Raw genomic sequence first — 21,812 nt, forward strand, 5'->3', positions numbered from 1 at the left:
CGGTCACAGTACATTAATTCAAAATATGATTAAAATAAAAAAAACTAAAATTGCAGTCATGTGGACAGCTGCAATAGGTGCGTCTTCAGTGACAATTTATTTTGTGAGAGGTGAATGTGGTAACAGATTCCAGAATGATATACATCTGTAAGTAACTGCATGTTTGAGGAGATTGGTCCTGGGTGTAGGAGGTCTTAAATAGCCGTAATCCTGGTGTTATGATTATATGTGTTAATTGATTTTAAAAACTGTTTGTAAAAGTAAACTGGTGATTGATTTACGATAATGGTTTCTAAAGAACATAATGAGACTACAATGAAGCTTTAGATTGGTCAATGTGTGGAATGACACATATAGTCAACAGAGCAAGAAAACACTGCCTGCAGTTACACACACACATATATACATATACATATATATATATATATATATATATATATATATATATATATATATATATATATATATATATATATATATATATATATACAGGGTGCGATTTGTGAAAAAACCAGAGGGGGGGATAATTTTGAGAAACATTTTATTCAGGAAAAATAACCACACAACAGTGTGAAAACTTATGAAAACAGTTGATCTTGTGACTTTGTGTATTTAAACCTTACACTTAGGCTTCATAACGTAGGCGGTAGGCCTATTTTGAACGTGAACTTAACCACTGCATTTGCAGAAATATTTTCTCATAGCTAATATTGTTTTTAAATGCGCCAAATAAAAAAAATATATATATTTTTTCCCCGATATCAGTTCAACAGAAAATATGAAATACCACAATGTGCTGTCAAGACGTTTTTTTTTTTTTATGGGTTAATCGGGTAGACTATAGGTCAGACTACGAAAACAGTCCGCTCTGATGACGCACTTCAGCCTCTTTTTTTTGCTTTCCTGTTGGCGGATCGATAGCAGCGTGGTGACCCTGCTTCAACCACATCTCTGCAAATCTGCGGGCCGGGAAGGCTGGATAGCTCTCCCAGAGAGCTGTCACTGACGTGCAGGATGAGGACAGCCAGCGCACATCAAACACTCTCCCAATCCTACGAGCCTGGATGCCCCAATCAAAAGCCGCAGACTCAAGCTCTTTCAAATATGAAGATATGCTGCTCTGTATTCTTTTCATTTTTCGTCCATTTGGTTTAAACTTTTGTTTCGGCGGGGACAGGAAGTTGACTTTTGAAACCATAGAAACGCAAGTAAATCCGGTTGGTTTTCAAAATAAAACTGCTTTCTGCGAGCGCGACGCCTCTGACTCGCACCCGGTAGATCAAAATCACAGCACAATCAAAATGAGGACGGACCCTGTGTATTTTGGTTGTTAATTATTACGATGTAATGGTGAAAATACTTTGGGTGGGGGGGATAATTTTTATCCCCACCGAGGATAAAAATAATTCAGCAGAGGGTAGGACGTGTAAACCAGAGGGGGGGATAATCCCCACCATCCCCACCGGCAAATCGCACCCTGTATATATATATATTCTACTTCATTTAAGAATGCTCGATTCTGATTGGCTGGGAGGGGTGCATTAATCCGTCATATTGCCCGCTGACTTGTCGGTTCTACTTGCTGCTGGAAGAAGGTTACCGCGGTAAGCCGTCCACGAGCCGGGCATATCAAACTGTTTATTGCCCGGCCTCTCTGTGATTATTCCTTACATAGTATCATAGACGGTAGAGGATGGTCAGTGAAGGTCTCAGTGCAGCCTCATGTGGATCATTAACTGTGGTGGGTGTTTTCTTGTTAAATGGTATAAACGGAATTGTACGTTAAATGTTGATAACGAGGGTCGGTAATAGAAACGATAGTTATGTTATTATAACTCTAGTTCTATGATTGTAGGCGTAGCCGTCTAGGCTTCGCCTTATGAGCTTGTCCCGTGCGCGCGCCTGCGCGCGCTGAAAATTCAAACTATGCACCTATCAGCGTGGGCACCGCCCACATTTCCCACGGTATCGTGTCTATATAACGCGGTGTATACCGTCGCTCATCCTCCACGCTTTTCTTTCAGCATTTGGAGGGTACAGCAGGTGGGAAACTAGACGGCTACGCCTACAATCATAGAACCAGAGTTATAATAACATAACTATCGTTCTATTTCATGTAGGCTACGCCGTCTAGGCCTCGCCTTATGGGCTAAGGTGAAGCTGCGAGCGGAGCCCGATCAATGTACTCCTGCTGGACCCCAGTCAAAACGACCTAAGTCACCAGAGCACATTAAGACTCAAAAAGCCAAGGAAGTGTAAAACACAACAGCTTGATAAAAACTAATTCCTCCTAGATCAAGCAAGGCAATGATCAAGGGAGAAAAAAGTGAGTCTGTAAAGACTCCGGCTCTAATCCGTGCTTCATGGAACCCATGAAAAGGAAAAGAAAAACCAGAGCAACACGGTTTCCATTAGGTCCGCTACCACCGGGGGCGGAGCTACGGAATCCGGCTCTCCAATAGAGTGGCGAAGTCACGCCCCTTCCGGTAGAGCTCATGGGACCTATGAGATCGAAAAATATGAATGGGTGTCAATGGAGAGAAAATAATTATTTTCTGGTCCCAGTCTTTATATGCCCTGGATTACACATAGGTTGTTTGTGGATTTGAATGATAATTTTTCATGCAAAGAAAACTAAAAATTTTCGTGAAGAAGATTGATAATTTTAGGTTTTATGTGAGACCGCTTTGTGAACTACAGCTCTTCGCTGCTCTCGACGCATATGATATACGTCACAACACCCGCACTTGGAACTCGGCACAGAGATGGCGATCTCTCTGCCCCACTTCACCGCTTTTTCCAAGGGGAGGATAAAAGCATCGAAAGAGGTGAAAACCATCATAAGTCGGGGCACGTGCAGAGTTTCAGTTATGCCGATGGGAAGATTGTCGGTCTTCTCCACGCAAGTCGCAGGGAGCGTGACGTCACATACGAGCCGTGTAGTCTATCTCATTGTGTTTTATCTACAGCCTTTAACTGAACAATTGCACAATAAACGGTTGAACTCTTTGCATGAAAAATTATAATTTAAATCCAAAAACAACATATGTGTAATCCAGGGCATATAAAGACCGGGACCAGAAAATAATTATTTTCTCTCCATTGACACCCATTCATATTTTTCGATTTTTCTCATAGGTCCCATGAGCTCTACCGGAAGGGGCGTGACTTCGCCACTCTATAATGGGACTCTCCCGGCCGTTTCTTATTTGAAGAAAACGGCGGAGGTGCCACACTGGTAAACAAAACCACCAGACAATTGGCGAGCCAATAGAAAACCCCCTAGCCTGTTTTTCATTTGAAAAAAGGTGGAAGAGTAAGACTGGTAATGAAGTCCAACTCGCCAGCCGGCGAGAGGAAATCCAACCACGCCGCTTTAAAGAACATGTCTATATTCTTAAGCCGTAAAAGGGGTCCCGGACTCCAGCACAGAGTTGCCGAGTGAGCCCCTGGACATGTCTAAAGGCCGATATATGCTCTGTTTTAGACGTAACGCGTAAGCACGTAAGATACATAACCCCCCCTTGCGCGGTCAAATATCCCCCCTTACGTCCATAAGTACGTCGGCCCAAATTCCTGACTATGCGACTAAAACACTACGGCCCTACGCAGCTCGCAAAGATTGTGATTGGCCAGCTAACCACATCCTTTCAGGAGTCTCACATTTCCGGTTTTACAGCATAATAGCGCCATTTTTAAAAGGCTGTGACAGAAGCGAATGAAGAATTTTGAAGAAGGAGAAGAAGAAAACACAAGAACGAATTATGATAATTATAAACAGTACCGCGGGAAGTAGGGGTGCTGCCGCACCCCCTGTCTGAGGCCCCGTCTTATCACAGAAAACGATTATTTCTAAAAACTCCGGCCAAAGTGGAGATTTCTGAAAACGCCGGTTATGTGTTGTGTCAACGGGGAGAAACGGGATTTTAGGTTCTGAAGCGTCACATTATGCACCAGGAAATGCTTAACGTCATGTGAGCGCCCGCTGTACCGTATTGGTCCGAATATAAACACAAACCCGACCTATGTTTGGAAAAAAGATTTGAAAACCAGATCTTGTTTTTATAAATAAATAAATTGTATTCATTTAAATAATATACGAAAATTAAAAGGCATAGAATAAAACACTGCATTGCCACTAAACAGTAGTGCAAATAGGCCGTACTGATGTGTACACAAAAGACTATTCCTGACACTCCTCTGCCCCGCTGTGTTCGCTCTGGCTGTGGTCGCTCCGCACTGTTTCGGCCCGTGGCAAAGCGGGTCATCGTCGCTGCTGTCCAAGGCATTTTGAGACGCAGCATTTATTTAATGCTCATATGACCTAGTGCTGAAAAAAAGTTATATGAAAAAGTGTGAGGGGAGCGGTGGCGCGCTAAACTTGTTCTGTGAGCAGCTGGATGTGAACCATGGTGTGAACACAACGATCGATTTTCGACTGTGCGCGCATGCACTGGTGTAATTGAGCTGCGCTGCTATATATCTTTTTTATCAATGTAGCGAGTTGCGAGTCTAGTCCAGGCTGAGTTTTTTTTCCAGCACCCCCTGCTGAGAATACGTTTCCGAGGCTATGATTATAAATATAAACAAGCCAGCGATTTCCACTTCCACGCCCACAGATTCGTTCGTTGCTCCCCCTACTGTTCTGGCGGAGAATCCCCTTGCAACACGCGCAATCCTTAACGAACCTTACGGGAACCGTAAATCAAAACTTGTCTAAAACAAGTCCCTTGTGCAAATTACGTGCTTACGTCTCTGCGTCTAAAAACGACCCTAAATAGGCCTTAACATGTAAAAACGGACAAAGGGGCCGGGGGAAGACCATGATGCAGGCGCGCAGATGTCTTCCACCGAAACGCCCTTGAGTAGAGCCGTTGAAGCGGCCACGCTCCGTGTGGAGTGAGCTTTAACGCCCAACGGTGGCGCCAAGCCCTGCCGAGAGTAGGCTAGGCAAACACCCTCACATACCCAGCGAGAAAACCGCTGCTTAGAGAAAGCGGGGTCCCTGCTAGCGTCGCTATAACACACAAACAACTGTTGTGTGGAGCGGAACGCGGCCGAGCGATTCACGTACATAGCCAATGCCCGAACCGGGCACAGGAGATGCGCCTCCGACTCACTAGAATGAGGCGGGGGGGACTCCGGCTCTAATCCGTGCTTCATGGAACCCATGAAAAGGAAAAGAAAAACCAGAGCAACACGGTTTCCATTAGGTCCGCTACCACCGGGGGCGGAGCTACGGAATCCGGCTCTCCAATAGAGTGGCGAAGTCACGCCCCTTCCGGTAGAGCTCATGGGACCTATGAGATCGAAAAATATGAATGGGTGTCAATGGAGAGAAAATAATTATTTTCTGGTCCCAGTCTTTATATGCCCTGGATTACACATAGGTTGTTTGTGGATTTGAATGATAATTTTTCATGCAAAGAAAACTAAAAATTTTCGTGAAGAAGATTGATAATTTTAGGTTTTATGTGAGGCCGCTTTGTGAACTACAGCTCTTCGCTGCTCTCGACGCATATGATATACGTCACAACACCCGCACTTGGAACTCGGCACAGAGATGGCGATCTCTCTGCCCCACTTCACCGCTTTTTCCAAGGGGAGGATAAAAGCATCGAAAGAGGTGAAAACCATCATAAGTCGGGGCACGTGCAGAGTTTCAGTTATGCCGATGGGAAGATTGTCGGTCTTCTCCACGCAAGTCGCAGGGAGCGTGACGTCACATACGAGCCGTGTAGTCTATCTCATTGTGTTTTATCTACAGCCTTTAACTGAACAATTGCACAATAAACGGTTGAACTCTTTGCATGAAAAATTATAATTTAAATCCAAAAACAACATATGTGTAATCCAGGGCATATAAAGACCGGGACCAGAAAATAATTATTTTCTCTCCATTGACACCCATTCATATTTTTCGATTTTTCTCATAGGTCCCATGAGCTCTACCGGAAGGGGCGTGACTTCGCCACTCTATAATGGGACTCTCCCGGCCGTTTCTTATTTGAAGAAAACGGCGGAGGTGCCACACTGGTAAACAAAACCACCAGACAATTGGCGAGCCAATAGAAAACCCCCTAGCCTGTTTTTCATTTGAAAAAAGGTGGAAGAGTAAGACTGGTAATGAAGTCCAACTCGCCAGCCGGCGAGAGGAAATCCAACCACGCCGCTTTAAAGAACATGTCTATATTCTTAAGCCGTAAAAGGGGTCCCGGACTCCAGCACAGAGTTGCCGAGTGAGCCCCTGGACATGTCTAAAGGCCGATATATGCTCTGTTTTAGACGTAACGCGTAAGCACGTAAGATACATAACCCCCCCTTGCGCGGTCAAATATCCCCCCTTACGTCCATAAGTACGTCGGCCCAAATTCCTGACTATGCGACTAAAACACTACGGCCCTACGCAGCTCGCAAAGATTGTGATTGGCCAGCTAACCACATCCTTTCAGGAGTCTCACATTTCCGGTTTTACAGCATAATAGCGCCATTTTTAAAAGGCTGTGACAGAAGCGAATGAAGAATTTTGAAGAAGGAGAAGAAGAAAACACAAGAACGAATTATGATAATTATAAACAGTACCGCGGGAAGTAGGGGTGCTGCCGCACCCCCTGTCTGAGGCCCCGTCTTATCACAGAAAACGATTATTTCTAAAAACTCCGGCCAAAGTGGAGATTTCTGAAAACGCCGGTTATGTGTTGTGTCAACGGGGAGAAACGGGATTTTAGGTTCTGAAGCGTCACATTATGCACCAGGAAATGCTTAACGTCATGTGAGCGCCCGCTGTACCGTATTGGTCCGAATATAAACACAAACCCGACCTATGTTTGGAAAAAAGATTTGAAAACCAGATCTTGTTTTTATAAATAAATAAATTGTATTCATTTAAATAATATACGAAAATTAAAAGGCATAGAATAAAACACTGCATTGCCACTAAACAGTAGTGCAAATAGGCCGTACTGATGTGTACACAAAAGACTATTCCTGACACTCCTCTGCCCCGCTGTGTTCGCTCTGGCTGTGGTCGCTCCGCACTGTTTCGGCCCGTGGCAAAGCGGGTCATCGTCGCTGCTGTCCAAGGCATTTTGAGACGCAGCATTTATTTAATGCTCATATGACCTAGTGCTGAAAAAAAGTTATATGAAAAAGTGTGAGGGGAGCGGTGGCGCGCTAAACTTGTTCTGTGAGCAGCTGGATGTGAACCATGGTGTGAACACAACGATCGATTTTCGACTGTGCGCGCATGCACTGGTGTAATTGAGCTGCGCTGCTATATATCTTTTTTATCAATGTAGCGAGTTGCGAGTCTAGTCCAGGCTGAGTTTTTTTTCCAGCACCCCCTGCTGAGAATACGTTTCCGAGGCTATGATTATAAATATAAACAAGCCAGCGATTTCCACTTCCACGCCCACAGATTCGTTCGTTGCTCCCCCTACTGTTCTGGCGGAGAATCCCCTTGCAACACGCGCAATCCTTAACGAACCTTACGGGAACCGTAAATCAAAACTTGTCTAAAACAAGTCCCTTGTGCAAATTACGTGCTTACGTCTCTGCGTCTAAAAACGACCCTAAATAGGCCTTAACATGTAAAAACGGACAAAGGGGCCGGGGGAAGACCATGATGCAGGCGCGCAGATGTCTTCCACCGAAACGCCCTTGAGTAGAGCCGTTGAAGCGGCCACGCTCCGTGTGGAGTGAGCTTTAACGCCCAACGGTGGCGCCAAGCCCTGCCGAGAGTAGGCTAGGCAAACACCCTCACATACCCAGCGAGAAAACCGCTGCTTAGAGAAAGCGGGGTCCCTGCTAGCGTCGCTATAACACACAAACAACTGTTGTGTGGAGCGGAACGCGGCCGAGCGATTCACGTACATAGCCAATGCCCGAACCGGGCACAGGAGATGCGCCTCCGACTCACTAGAATGAGGCGGGGGGGACTCCGGCTCTAATCCGTGCTTCATGGAACCCATGAAAAGGAAAAGAAAAACCAGAGCAACACGGTTTCCATTAGGTCCGCTACCACCGGGGGCGGAGCTACGGAATCCGGCTCTCCAATAGAGTGGCGAAGTCACGCCCCTTCCGGTAGAGCTCATGGGACCTATGAGATCGAAAAATATGAATGGGTGTCAATGGAGAGAAAATAATTATTTTCTGGTCCCAGTCTTTATATGCCCTGGATTACACATAGGTTGTTTGTGGATTTGAATGATAATTTTTCATGCAAAGAAAACTAAAAATTTTCGTGAAGAAGATTGATAATTTTAGGTTTTATGTGAGGCCGCTTTGTGAACTACAGCTCTTCGCTGCTCTCGACGCATATGATATACGTCACAACACCCGCACTTGGAACTCGGCACAGAGATGGTGATCTCTCTGCCCCACTTCACCGCTTTTTCCAAGGGGAGGATAAAAGCATCGAAAGAGGTGAAAACCATTATAAGTCGGGGCACGTGCAGAGTTTCAGTTATGCCGATGGGAAGATTGCCGGTCTTCTCCACGCAAGTCGCAGGGAGCGTGACGTCACATACGAGCCGTGTAGTCTATCTCATTGTGTTTTATCTACAGCCTTTAACTGAACAATTGCACAATAAACGGTTGAACTCTTTGCATGAAAAATTATAATTTAAATCCAAAAACAACATATGTGTAATCCAGGGCATATAAAGACCGGGACCAGAAAATAATTATTTTCTCTCCATTGACACCCATTCATATTTTTCAATTTTTCTCATAGGTCCCATGAGCTCTACCGGAAGGGGCGTGACTTCGCCACTCTATAATGGGACTCTCCCGGCCGTTTCTTATTTGAAGAAAACGGCGGGAGTGCCACACTGGTAAACAAAACCACCAGACAATTGGCGAGCCAATAGAAAACCCCCTAGCCTGTTTTTCATTTGAAAAAAGGTGGAAGAGTAAGACTGGTAATGAAGTCCAACTCGCCAGCCGGCGAGAGGAAATCCAACCACGCCGCTTTAAAGAACATGTCTATATTCTTAAGCCGTAAAAGGGGTCCCGGACTCCAGCACAGAGTTGCCGAGTGAGCCCCTGGACATGTCTAACATGTAAAAACTGACAAAGGGGCCGGGGGAAGACCATGACGCAGGCGCGCAGATGTCTTCCACCGAAAAGCCCTTGAGTAGAGCCGTTGAAGCGGCCACGCTCCGTGTGGAGTGAGCTTTAACGCCCAACGTTGGCGCCAAGCCCTGCCGAGAGTAGGCTAGGCAAACACCCTCACATACCCAGCGAGAAAAACGCTGCTTAGAGAAAGCGGGGTCCCTGCTAGCGTCGCTATAACACACAAACAACTGTTGTGTGGAGCGGAACGCGGCCGAGCGATTCACGTACATAGCCAATGCCCGAACCGGGCACAGGAGATGCAACTCCGCCTCCGCCTCACTAGAATGATTATTAACAAAGAGTTCAGAACTAAGGAACGCATCCGGAGAGACTTCCTGTCCGACTGGTTGTCCGTGTTGCACGATTCATTCAAAGCAGCAGGGTTGCTTTGGATAGAGACTTTAGACCTCCACTAAAATGGCAGAGAAAATCCCTCAGCTCAAGAATTTCCTGACTTGCAGCGTGTGCACTGAGATCTTCAGGGACCCGGTGTCTCTAGGCTGTCACCACAGCTTCTGTTACAGATGTCTCCAGGACTTCTGGGCCCAAGCTGAGAACAAGAACTGTCCCATCTGTAAGAGGAAATCCTCAAATGATGCAGTCGTTAACTTTTCCATCAAAGAGCTCGCTGACTCCTACTCTGGAAGCCAGAGGTCTGGCCCCTCTGATGAGGCCCAGGTGGACAAAAGGGGGAGACACCACAAGCTGAAGCAGCAGCTGAGACCTGACCTCACGGCTCTACAGGCCAGGAGGAGCAGACACCAGGAGCTGGAGGAGACGTATGAGGCCATGGTTCCTCACCTCAAGGTACAGCGGGTGAAGACCGAGAGGCGGATCAGAGCAGAGTTTGAACAGCTTCACTGGTTCCTGAGAGAGGAAGAGGAGGCCAGAGTGGCGGTCCTGAGAGAGGAAGAGGAGCAGAAGAGGAAGAGGATCCTCCTGGAGAGGAAGACCCTTCCTCTCCAGCGCTCCCGGACCTGCGCCAGAGCCCTGCTCTCCGGTTCTGATCCCCAGCTGCTTCCTGGAGCGCTGCTGGACGAGGCCAAACACCTGGGAAACCTGGCCCACAGAGTCTGGGAGAAGATGGGGCAGAGGACCACCTTCAGCCCCGTTACTCTGGACCCAAACACTGCATCACGCTCACTCTCTCTGTCTGATGATCTGACCAGCGTGAGAGTTAGCGATGTAATCCAGAAGGTTCCTAACAACCCAGAGAGGTTCACTATGTACCGTGAGGTTCTGGGTTCTGAGGGCTTCAGCTCAGGGGAACACTGCTGGGAGGTGGAGGTGGGAGACCTTCCTAGCTGGACAATAGGTGTTGCTAAAGAGTCAGTGGAGAGGAGAGGAGAGCGTACTGCTACAGCAGCTAATGGAATCTGGTGTTTACTCCACCGCAGTGGAAAGTACACTCGGTGTACTGGTAAAACCCTGACATTGAAGAGGACTCCAGAGAGGATCAGAGTCCAGCTGGACTATGATGGAGGGGAGGTGTCCTTCTACGACCCTGAAGACATGACTCTCATCTACACCCATCAACACACTTTCACTGACAACATCTTCCCTTACTTTAGTCTTGGAGCAGCAGGTGAAGCCCGGACCAAAGATGTTAGAGTGTGTGGTGTCTCCTCTGGCACTCAGCTCTAGATGACCTGCTTCCTGTGTGTGTGTGTGTGTGTGTGTGTGTGTGTGTGTGTGTGTGTGTGTGTGTGTGTGTGTGTGTGTGTGTGTGTGTGTGTGTGTGTGTGTGTGTGTGTGTGTGTGTGTGTGACTTTTATTATTTTTTATATATATGCTTGTAAACCAATAAGGTAAACTACATTCTTGCTTGAAGAAATGTTAAATATGATAACTTCAAATAAAACGTGGCTCGTCCTTAGCTGCACCGCTTAGCTCCTGGAAGCTTCCGGGTAATAATCAAAGAGTAGAACAACGAAACAGATCAACAGGTATATTACAATAAAAATAATAAAAAGTATACATATAAGCATAGTATCATATATATATATATGTTTATATATATATATATTGGTATATATATTAGTATGGTATATATATGTGTATATTTATATATATATACATACATGTATGTATGTATGTATGTATGTATGTATGTATGTATGTATATGTGTATATATATATATATATATATATATATATATATATATATATATATATATATATATATATATATATATATATATATATATGTATATATATGTATATATATGTATATAGGTGTATAAATATATATATAGGTATAGTATCATAGACGGTAGAGGATGGTCAGTGAAGGTCTCAGTGCAGCCTGTGGATCATTAACAGTGAGGGGTGTGTGTGTTTCCTCGTTAACTGGTATGAATGGATTCTGTACGTCAAATGTTGATACAGCTACACAAGAATCACATGGGAAAATAATGATCATCCATCAAACGGTTGGTTATGTAAGTAATTCTATTACTCTTGGTTTTAGTCAATTCTGTTCATTCCTGTCAGTGTATTAGTCTACCCTCACTGTTTGGGACGTATCTGTTTATGGTACATATTCAAGCAGGGTATAGAAAGGTGTTTGGGTTTGATTCCAGGGTCTAGGGTTTAGAGTTAAAGAGTTAATCAATTAGATAGAACATAATAATGAATTAATTATTATGTTATTAATTATTATGAATAGTGATTATTCAGATCACTGTGTTTCCGTTAACCAATTAAAAGTTATTTCTTACACTTAACATGTGTCGGCCTGTTCTATGATTCATGTCTTTCATAACTCCTCGGGAAGAAGCCGCCCTGACGCGTACAACAGGAAACCTTCTTTAGACTGGACTCACAACCATCGTCTTCATCTGCTGATGAAGTCATCGGTCTCCATAGCGACCGACTAGTTTCTCTCCTCCCTTACCGTTTCATGGTGCTAGTAACTGGCCCTCCTTGGACCACACAGAATAATAATATGCATCAAACACATGAAGCTCATGATCCAATATTATTTTGTTATTATGCTAAACTTAATCAATACTAACAAAAAACATCCACCATATTGTGTTGTGTTGCCCCCTGGTGGGCGACCCGTACTACCACAGGGTGACGTCACCACGAGCCGCGCCACCGTCTGATTCTTAAGTGCAAACTGCAAAGTCACTTAAAAGTTATTACTTTAGGCTAATATATATATATAGTATTTTGCTCAATATGTAGACCCGTGCTCTGTGACTTAGACGGAACATCATTAGTTATTTTAATTTTAATATCTATGAAATAATATCTATGAAAAAGGTGATATTATTATCTATTTTAATATCACCTTTTTCTCTAAATGTTGGATCTACACGTTTCCCTCCCATCAGAACGTCACACTTCCATCAAAGATAATGAACCTGAAGACAAACCTCCTCTCAGCCGAACACAGACAGATGACGTCTAACCATCTCTAAGTGTACCGTCCTAAACTGACCATCTGTAACACCTAATATAAGACCTTTTGGGGATATGTGTAGCGTAGTGGTAGTAGTCGGTTGGCCTCATGACCGTGGGGTCGCCTGTTCAAGTCCAACCTCAACCAGCCATTCTGTGAGACGTGTCATTACATTAAATAACGTTTACTATCATGTATATAGGCCACCCTCCTCCTCATACTGTAGGACCCCTCATGGATGCAGTCGACCCTTCCGTTTTGGATTCATGCCATATATATTTATTAACAACTTAACAAAGAAAACATGAACTATTGTAATATATTAAATCTTTAAATTCATGTAATGAAAAGGGCTTATGATCAAAGAGATGACTGTTTTAAGCTGTTCAATATTGTGCTAACTGACTCAAGAGCTACAGTCAAGGTATTACATAGGATACCTAATGTATACACGCGCCACCTCTGTGTCCAATCAATGAGCTTCGAGGCAGACTAGTGGCCGGGAGCAGGAAGTCACCAATGTGCGGGCAGCTCATCTTTTTTTCGTAGGATGGATGGTAGGGGCAAGTACTGCCTTTTCCGCCTCTGATTCGACTCAGAGGTTAGGGTTAGGTCATGGATGGGGTTAGGGTTAGGGTCAGTGGACTATGAAATGTAGGGCCATCGACTGCTTGTGGTTTACCGCATTACCACAACACTTATTGTGGTACCACACCGCCCTCTGCTGGCGCGTCGGATGCATGGCAAGTAAGCAAGTACGCAAGTCACTATCCATCCTCCGCGATTTAGAGGATGATGGACCGTATGGGTCGATTAATTTCCCCCAAATTTCCTCAAAAATCAATAATTCGGGAACTTCCAACTAGTCGCATTTGGAGTAAACAGGGTTCCCCCCCTGGCCTGCAGGTGGCGCCCCTGTGCGTTGTGGGCCGATCATGAATGATTACAGGGTAGACAGAAGTGGTCGTTCAGATAATATCTGCATCCTCAGTAGTGAAAGTCAGGGTCATAAATGATTTCCTAGTTCATTTTAAATCTCATGAACTTTTGTAAATATATTTAATCTTTACATTCATGTGATGAAAAGGGCTCATATATAATATGATCAAAGATCCTACAACAACTTTTAGCTATTCAATATTGTGCCAATTGACTCATGAACTACGGTGATAAATATTCAAGTGGAGGTAATGCAATTTTTTTATAAAATTTTAAAATAAACTTCTGATAGGATTCAAGGCAAGGATAAGAGGAGATCAACAAACCAAACAGATGCAACAATTGTAAATATATGTAATGTATGTAATAGAAAATAGTGTAAACACGGTGTGCCTTATTGTCAACAATCATTCACAAGAAGGTTACAATATATCTGCAATATCAAAGATAGTGACTTTAATTGGTGACCAGATCCATCTTTAGACAACTGGACAGGGGTCAGTGTTCAATGTGTGGTGGTCATCAGGTCTCCCCTGAGATTAAATAACACATTTCTCCTCACACAAGGCTGATCCATCTGTGGTCTCACCCTGAGCTCCATGAGCTGAAGACTCGTCATTGAAAATCGGATAAAATGATTGACTCAGTGCGTTGGTCTCACAAAACTTTATTAGTTCTTTGTTTATCCCTCACAGGCTCGTTAAACAACATCCGACCAATCAGCAGGCAGATCCCGTGCCATATGACCCTCCTGCACATGATGAGGACCACCAGCAACACCATCAGAGCCCCTGAGAACATGGTCTGAAACGACACCATCAGAGAACATGGTCTGGAACGACAACACAAGGCAAGGCAACTTTATTTATATAGCACTTTTCATACACAAGGCAGACTCAAAGTGCTTTACATATAAACATTGTCATACAATAAAATAAAATAATAGATAAGTATTTAAGAGAAAATTAAATTGAAAGTTAAAAAGGCTTTTTAGTAAGTAAAAAGTTAAAAAGGCATTTTAGTAAAATAAAGGTAGTATTAAAATAGAAAATAGAGGCAAAGTTAAAAATAATGTATTTAAGATTTTAGCAGAAGGCTATTGCAAACATAAAAGTCTTCAGTCTTGTTTTAAAGGTGCTCAGAGTTGGGGCAACAACAATGCCTTTACAAGACCCAGAATGGGGCTCAAAGGGATATAAGGTAAGGCCAATAAGGTGAGGTGTATGTTGTACATCCTGCCACTTTAAAGTGGTACTCGGATGTGTAGCATCTTACCCTAGCTATCTCTGTTGTATACGTGGAACGGGTTAACCTAGTTATGGTTAGTGCTTGGCCCTTGGTTCTATCAACATCCTTACTGTACCGACAGCGATATGTTGTTGTTTCTCTTTCTTCTGACAAGCATCTGCTAAATGCCCTAAATGTAAATGTATATGAGGTAAGGTATATAAGATAAGGTATAGGCTAAAACATTCATGCGATTCATTCATCATTTACACATGGGATTATTATGACAATAATTATAATTATGACATATTGGAGAAATGAAAGCGGGAATGTACTGTAAATTGACGTGAAACGTTTTGTTACGATCTCAAAGTGTTTGAGCCTGTATAATTAGCTTAAGTTAACACATTTTTTTCTCGATAATAACAATAGTATCATTGTGAAGAGCTCGTTACCAGCAGTGTTCTTCTGTAGTGACTGACTTGGTGAAGGCCACCCTGGAAGTGTCACTGCGACGGGTTTACCCGAGCTCTGCAGGAAACCAGGGCAGCAAATTAAACAGAGTACATTTACATCAGGTTCAAATGGGAACATTAGGGGGTCATAGCACTTCACCTTCAGAGACACAATATGAGTCTAGATGAGTCTAGTCTAACATACGTTACATAAAAACAATTGCGTAATTCATATATTTTTTCGAAAGATTATTAGATTATTGATAATCCTTCCGTTGTAAAATAAATAATAAACATTTATTTTTCAGGATTCATAGTTTCAGACACACCCCGTGATGTATGGTAAACATCCTTGATTGAAAAAATTAAAGGAACATTATAATCCGAGGTTTAATCAACCAATGCAGTGTGGGCACTGTTTACAGATGAATTCACCGTAGCCAACTGTAGCCTTCTGCAGCAGGGCATAGCTGTGGTGACTGCATGATTGTGTGATTAATACTTATTGTGTGTGTGTGTGTGTGTGTGTGTGTGTGTGTGTGTGTGTGTGTGTGTGTGTGTGTGTGTGTGTGTGTGTGTGTGTGTGTGTGTGTGTGTGTGTGTGTGCGAGTCCAAGTGTGTGTGTGTGTGTGTGTGTGTGTGTGTGTGTGTGTGTGTGCGAGTCAAAGTGTGTGTGTGTGTGTGTACTTAGGAAAGAAAGCAAGCAGTGGAAACATGTGTGATGTGTGAAGTGTGTCTCCTCCTCACCCTCTCTCCCTCTCGCTGCCTCTTGTTTTCTCAGCCACTCTGATGTAATCCAAAGGCATCCAGAGCAGCTGCACAGCGAGCTGCTTCCCCTAGCACCCTGCGCGCTCTCTCCCTAAATCTTTTTCCATTTTCTTTACAAGCGAGGCTGTCCCGGGGAGAAAGAGACGGATACAATCAGCCCCTTTCACTGTTCCCCAACACCAGGCTATCCCCTCACGTTCCCCCTTCGCTCAACCCTATTCTTTGAGTTTTACTCTTGCAACTTGTTTGAAACATAAGTTAAGGAACACAAGAGCTTGAATTTCGCATAATGGTTTTATATGAGTGGAATTTATATTGTTTAACAATAGTATTGTGTTTTCTACGCCATTGTCAACCAAACCCTCTCATTAGGAGTGCGCTTTGAGCCGGACTCCTTTATTATAGCATACAAACGTTTAGGATACAACGGTTGGCTGTTTAACATACTGTTCAAATTAAGTAATTAGCTACACTGAGATGTGACCATCACGTTGACACTGTAACCATTTCTTAGTAACTTTCGCCACATGGCATACATCTATTTTATTAAATAACTAAACAGACCAATACACAACAGAAAATAAATACGTTTGATTGTGTATTAATGTATATCACCTCGTTGTCCTCACTGGACTCCAAACCAATCATGTAATTAATGGATTCTATCCTAATTTACCTGCCCAGTTAAAATCTGTGACCTACTTAAAATTACAACAAAGATAAAACATTATCACTTATCCAGACTTAACCTTCATCTAGGTGTATAATGTCCTTGGAGTGACCTACCTGAGCTACCTTAGCTTTTATTTATGTTAAGATTTGTGATATGTTAAGTTAAGTCTTATTCAAAGGTTATGGAGCATAGTTATAGTAAAGGTTTTACGAAGCAATATATTAATGCTTTTTTAATCAGAAAAATAAATGTCCTTGTAAAGTTGCTGTTATAAAGGCTGATACTTTGTATTCCACAAAGACATTTCCCTTATATAGGCATTTAGTTAAATATCATGTTTATACATCACAAACAAAAGCCTGATGGAGATATTTGTATGCCACTATTTGCAGCCTAAAGTACTCACTCAGAAGCCCTGTGAGTCCAGTTGTGGAATTGAAATAGTAAAGTAAAAGTTGTGTTCTTTACAGTGGCCAGTCTAGTGTTGATTTTAAACCGTTACAGACGCTTACAAATTAAATAATGAACCCAGTTAATACGGCCGAGTTGGCGTTTCAAAGTTACAGTTACACATCCAGGACTACGGCGACTTGATGGGACATGAAGGCCTCTGACCGTTGGGGCCGGGTGGAACATTCACAAAGCGGTTGGCAGAGAAAAGGATTCGGCTCCTGTTTTCTCAGAATGACGGCCTTATTTAGTAACGCTGACCAAAGGGCATAGATTACTCTGTTGACGATCACATAATACCAACAATAGCTGAGGGCGGGTGTAAGCGCCCTCACCTGGCCAGAGTCACACTGATTGTACTCCGGGGCCGCACACCTGTCGCACATTGAGCTATCAGTCTGCACAGGTTAACCAACCATCACCGCACACAGAGGGACATCGCCTGAATGGCCACATGGAGCAACAGGTCATGTACCGTTGTCTTCAAACTTTTACAATAAACCATCTTTCCACAGCACCACCCAGCGTCCTGGTCTGGAGGAGCCCGGGCACTCCAAGGTGGAGTGGAGTGATTGACAATTGTTACAAACACATCTTTACCACGTTTACATGGAGTGACACCCCAAAGTCTTAGAATCCTTCACTTCCGGACCCATTTTGGGAGGCTGGCAGACGTCCCAGGCGTTCTCCAAACTCCCTGCCCTGGGTCCTTTGGGGAGAATTGCAAAATTGGCAGCTAATGTTAGGCAACTGATGTCATAACGGAGGACGAAAACAGCATGAAAACATGGATACAAATTCTACACAGGGATTTTTAATGTGGCTGAAATTGACGTTCAACTTCGACGCTGCATTGAAACTTAAAACAATCTTAACCTTGACCCGGTTGAAGCCGACCTCTTGAAGCACGTCCAACTATGTTTTGTCATTGTAAAATAAATGGAATCAATTGCCAATGGCTTTCTCAATCTCCTTGTTCTTCTTATCAAAGCCTTGTCCTCCCTTCTATTGGCTGGCTTTACTTCGGACGCCCAACCTATGTCCAGCACTTTGCTGATGTGTTGACCGCAGTCGGCCCCGGGCAGACCAGTGTGTGACGGTGTGTGGGAACAAGCTGATGATGGGACAGGTGCTTCTTTTGTTTCCGTGTTTTTCAGTGGCTCTGGCTCAGAAGCAAAGCACAGAAAGTTATTCTTAATATAGCCAAGAGCACACTAGCTTTGGCGCTCACGCTACATACAAAATGTTCTTGAAGATTAAGTGAATTGCTTTGCATCAGTGGAGGAACCAGGTAAACATTCGATTGATCCTCTTCAGAACAGACTTCTTGTTTCCCACAGCCATGTTTAAACGGCCACCTGCCGTCCAACCCGCCGGCGTGTGGCTAGACGGGGGGCCAGTGGCCGGGCAGCGGCCACTACCGTATGGTTCCATAAAATAAAGAAAATAAAACACCACGGGCCTTTCTCACGCTAGCCCGAGCCCTCCCTGACCCTGTGGCAGCCACACGGCGGCCCGGGAGCGTGGTGCGTCCTGAAGCGTGGTCATTGTAAGACGGGGCTCCACAGGAGGGCCGTCTGTTTACCGGGAGATGACCTCCTTATCCCCTCGTTAGTGGCACGCACACACAGCTGTATGTGTGAGGGAGCCCAGGCGGACCGGAGAGCCTCGGAGGTAGCCTCCCCCAGACGCACCCTTTATGTTTCTCATTGTGCTGCGCTCCCTCGCTGAAGGGATGGTCGAGGACGCGGCTGCATCGGTACCGATAGACCGGTCAGACCGCGCCGCAGGTACGTTAAGGGGGCACACACCCAACGTGGCACCGTTCGACTGTCCCCAGTCTTTTGAAAGATGACTGACGTATCCAGGTCAGTTACTCTGTCGGTGTTTGCAGTTTCAGATGCAGTCTGTGTTCACTTTGTGAGGCGGGAAATGTACCAAGTTAAACCATCTATGTTTTCATGGAGGAAATCTTAGGAACCCAAACCAAAATAAAATACATCAACTAGAATTGATCACGTCGGAAATATTCTCACACTCTCTAACGTTTTATTCTCTAAATAAAACCTGTGTGATTTTGACACTGGATGACACAGAGATCATGGAGGGATCGTTAGATCATGCATTCATCTTGATGTTGGGAGGCACGCAATGATGCTAAATAAAATAATGATCGATTATTCTGAAATACATTAATACTAAAGTATATAGCCAGTTGTAAGGACTGGAAAAAACGTAGCAAGTAAAGTACAGATGCCTGAAAACTGTACTTAAGCAATGACACGTTTCCCACTTCCCACCTCTGACCATAAACAAACACAGCATTATTGCCTGTTTTCTAAATTACACAATTATATTATGTTACATTAAATAAATTATACATATATTCCGACATCAGCATTAAAGGAACCATAACATTGACACCAAGTGTTTAGAACGGGTACTGCGGTTCAGATTCACATTGTTGGAGAGACCTGCTCTGACGCTCACTACAGGGAGAGGAAACTGAGAGTACACAAACTATCGGATTTCTAAAACGACAAGCGACGAACAGTCCTGCACTGTCGCTTGACCATGCCAAATGCGTTTATTTCACATTTAGCTGAATATTTGTTTATATCACCAAATACACACGTATGCATGCTGAACATTATAAATACAACGTCAAACATATAATGCATTGTCATTTTGACATGGTGCTAGCTCTATCGATCTAGTGCTAGCTCTATAGATCTAGTGCTGTATCTATAGGTCTAGATCTATAGATCTATAGATCTATAGAGCGACAGACTGGGTGGCCTCTCCTCCAGCAGCAGAGCAGTACCTCCAGCCCCGAGGACGTCTGCTGGCTCAGTGTTGGTAAATGTGTCTCACTCACGGGGATATCTGTGCATGGAAGCATCCAGCGTGCATATCGGTTATCTGTGTGTGTGTGTGTGTGTGTGTGTGTGTGTGTGTGTGTGTGTGTGTGTGTGTGTGTGTGTGTGTGTGTGTGTGTGCACGTGCGTGATCTCTTACTCCGAGTCTTGTGGGCTGGAACTTCCCGAGGCCCTTAAAGGCTGTTGGTTCATTCTGGGGAGAAGTGAATTGTTCGCCTCTCTCTCCGCTCTCCATCTCCAACTCACCTTCAGCAAGGCTCCCAGACATCCCCAATGCAACCCAAATCAACACGCTGTCCTTTGTCTGGTCTAAGCATCACATTGAGAATACCGACCTGTTGATAAAGAATGAAACCTTGATGTTAGCACAGAGTTCAGTTTAAATGAGATCCACAGATGGTGGAGCCTTCGATACATGCCTCTTCCTCTGTTGCCTCATTCACATTTGCTTAATGCCTCCGCTTGCGTAATAAAGGATATTAAATGTGGAGGGCAATATTAACTGGTAACCACGTCTTCCTACGTGTGGTCTTCTGATATCAAAAGGGTAAGGTAAGGGTTAGGTCAAGGTCGGATTGAACTCAGGGTTAGGGCTAGATTCAGTAGACTATGAAATGTTAGTACATCGGCTGTTATTGGTTTACCAGAACACTTATTGTGGTACCACAGTGCCCTCTGCTGGCGCGTCGGGTGTTATGGCAAGTAAGTAAGTACGCAAGTAACTTTCCATCCTCCGCGTTTTGGAAAATGATCGGTCGATGAAATTGTTCCCAAATTTTCCAACAAATGAATAAATCGGGAACTGCCAACTAGTAAGATTTGGAGAAAATAGGGTTCCCCCCCTGGCCTGCAGGTGGCGCCCCTGTGCGTTGTGAGCCGATCTTCAATGTTTACAGGGTAGATAGAAGTCGTTGTCAAGATAATACCTGCATCTTCAGTAGTGAAAGTTGGGGCCAATAAATGATTTCCTAGTTAGGGGTCCTACATAAACACAGGACCCTCGTATTACTATTATTATTTTCCTGACATATCTCGAAAACGACATGGTCAAAAGTTGTATAAAATAGCAGGCTTGTAGAACTCATAAAATTAGTTAGAGATGCAAAGGATGGGCCAGAATTAACAACAGGTGGCGCTATAACAAGCCTTTTGAAGAGCAACATACTCAACAAGCTGCCGTTTCAACTAGGAAAGTAGGAAACTTGTTATACATCATCCATGCACCATGAGTCATAATGAGGATCTTTCAAGGCTAGGGTTAGGGCTAGGGACACTTTGGGTTAGGGTCCCTGACTAGGACACCCAGCTGGGCCCCTAGCTAGGGGCCCAGCTAGGACCCTAGCTAGGACCCTCAGCTGACCAGTGTTCTCAGCTCATGAGGATCCTTTAATACACAAAGAAACAGATTAACAGAACTCATTACTTTGGGTCAGAGAACTCATAGGGTGACCAGAGAATGAAACTCAGCAGCCGTTTGCTGCTGGACTTCAGACTTCCTCTCCCTAACCAGACAATAGGACAGGAGAGAGTCACACACATCACATGACCAGTGCAATGACGTGAACTTTGTGCTTCAGAGATCAGTAAGACAATAAAAGATCATAAAGGGCTCTTAATGAACAGCTCTCTGGCCTCTCCCCCAACCTCAAGACATTTATTCACATCAAATTTAGTGTTATGGGTTTGATTTTTGAATTCTGTTTGAAAATATAATGTTTTAATATCAATCAATGTAGTCTGGGCTATAAAGGCAACGTGTAGAGCTGACCAAATTAAAAACGGTAAAGGACTGCTGTTGAATCAATGGTGGATGTTTTAATGGATGTTATAATGATTGGGATCCATTTTAATATTTAGTATTCCTGAAGTCAACATTATTTCTTATTTTCCGTTCT

General features: G+C 43.9%; 1 protein-coding gene and 1 long non-coding RNA gene across 2 annotated transcripts; one reads left to right on the plus strand and one right to left on the minus strand.

The window, feature by feature from the left end:
- The first annotated feature begins 9,504 nt into the window (after window positions 1-9,504).
- LOC115559186 (zinc-binding protein A33-like) lies at window positions 9,505-10,776 on the plus strand. Its single transcript, XM_030377951.1, has one exon. It carries the CDS (start codon window positions 9,535-9,537, stop codon window positions 10,759-10,761), a length of 1,227 nt encoding a protein of 408 aa, XP_030233811.1. The 5' UTR covers window positions 9,505-9,534; the 3' UTR covers window positions 10,762-10,776.
- A 3,340-nt stretch (window positions 10,777-14,116) lies between these two features.
- On the minus strand, window positions 14,117-17,013 carry LOC115559212 (uncharacterized). Its single transcript, XR_003979457.1, has 4 exons — window positions 16,995-17,013; window positions 15,895-16,039; window positions 15,148-15,223; window positions 14,117-14,269 (listed from the first exon to the last, which is right to left on the minus strand). It is a non-coding gene; the product is annotated as an uncharacterized LOC115559212 (long non-coding RNA).
- Window positions 17,014-21,812: the final 4,799 nt, after the last annotated feature.

The sequence above is a fragment of the Gadus morhua genome, chromosome 14, assembly GCF_902167405.1.
Source record: "Gadus morhua chromosome 14, gadMor3.0, whole genome shotgun sequence".
NCBI classification, from domain to species: Eukaryota; Metazoa; Chordata; class Actinopteri; order Gadiformes; family Gadidae; genus Gadus; species Gadus morhua.

What these genes read in the sequence shown, in the direction of transcription:
- LOC115559186 (XM_030377951.1), top strand. Translation starts at nt 9,535, where the DNA reads ATGGCAGAGAAAATCCCTCAGCTCAAGAATTTCCTGACTTGCAGCGTG.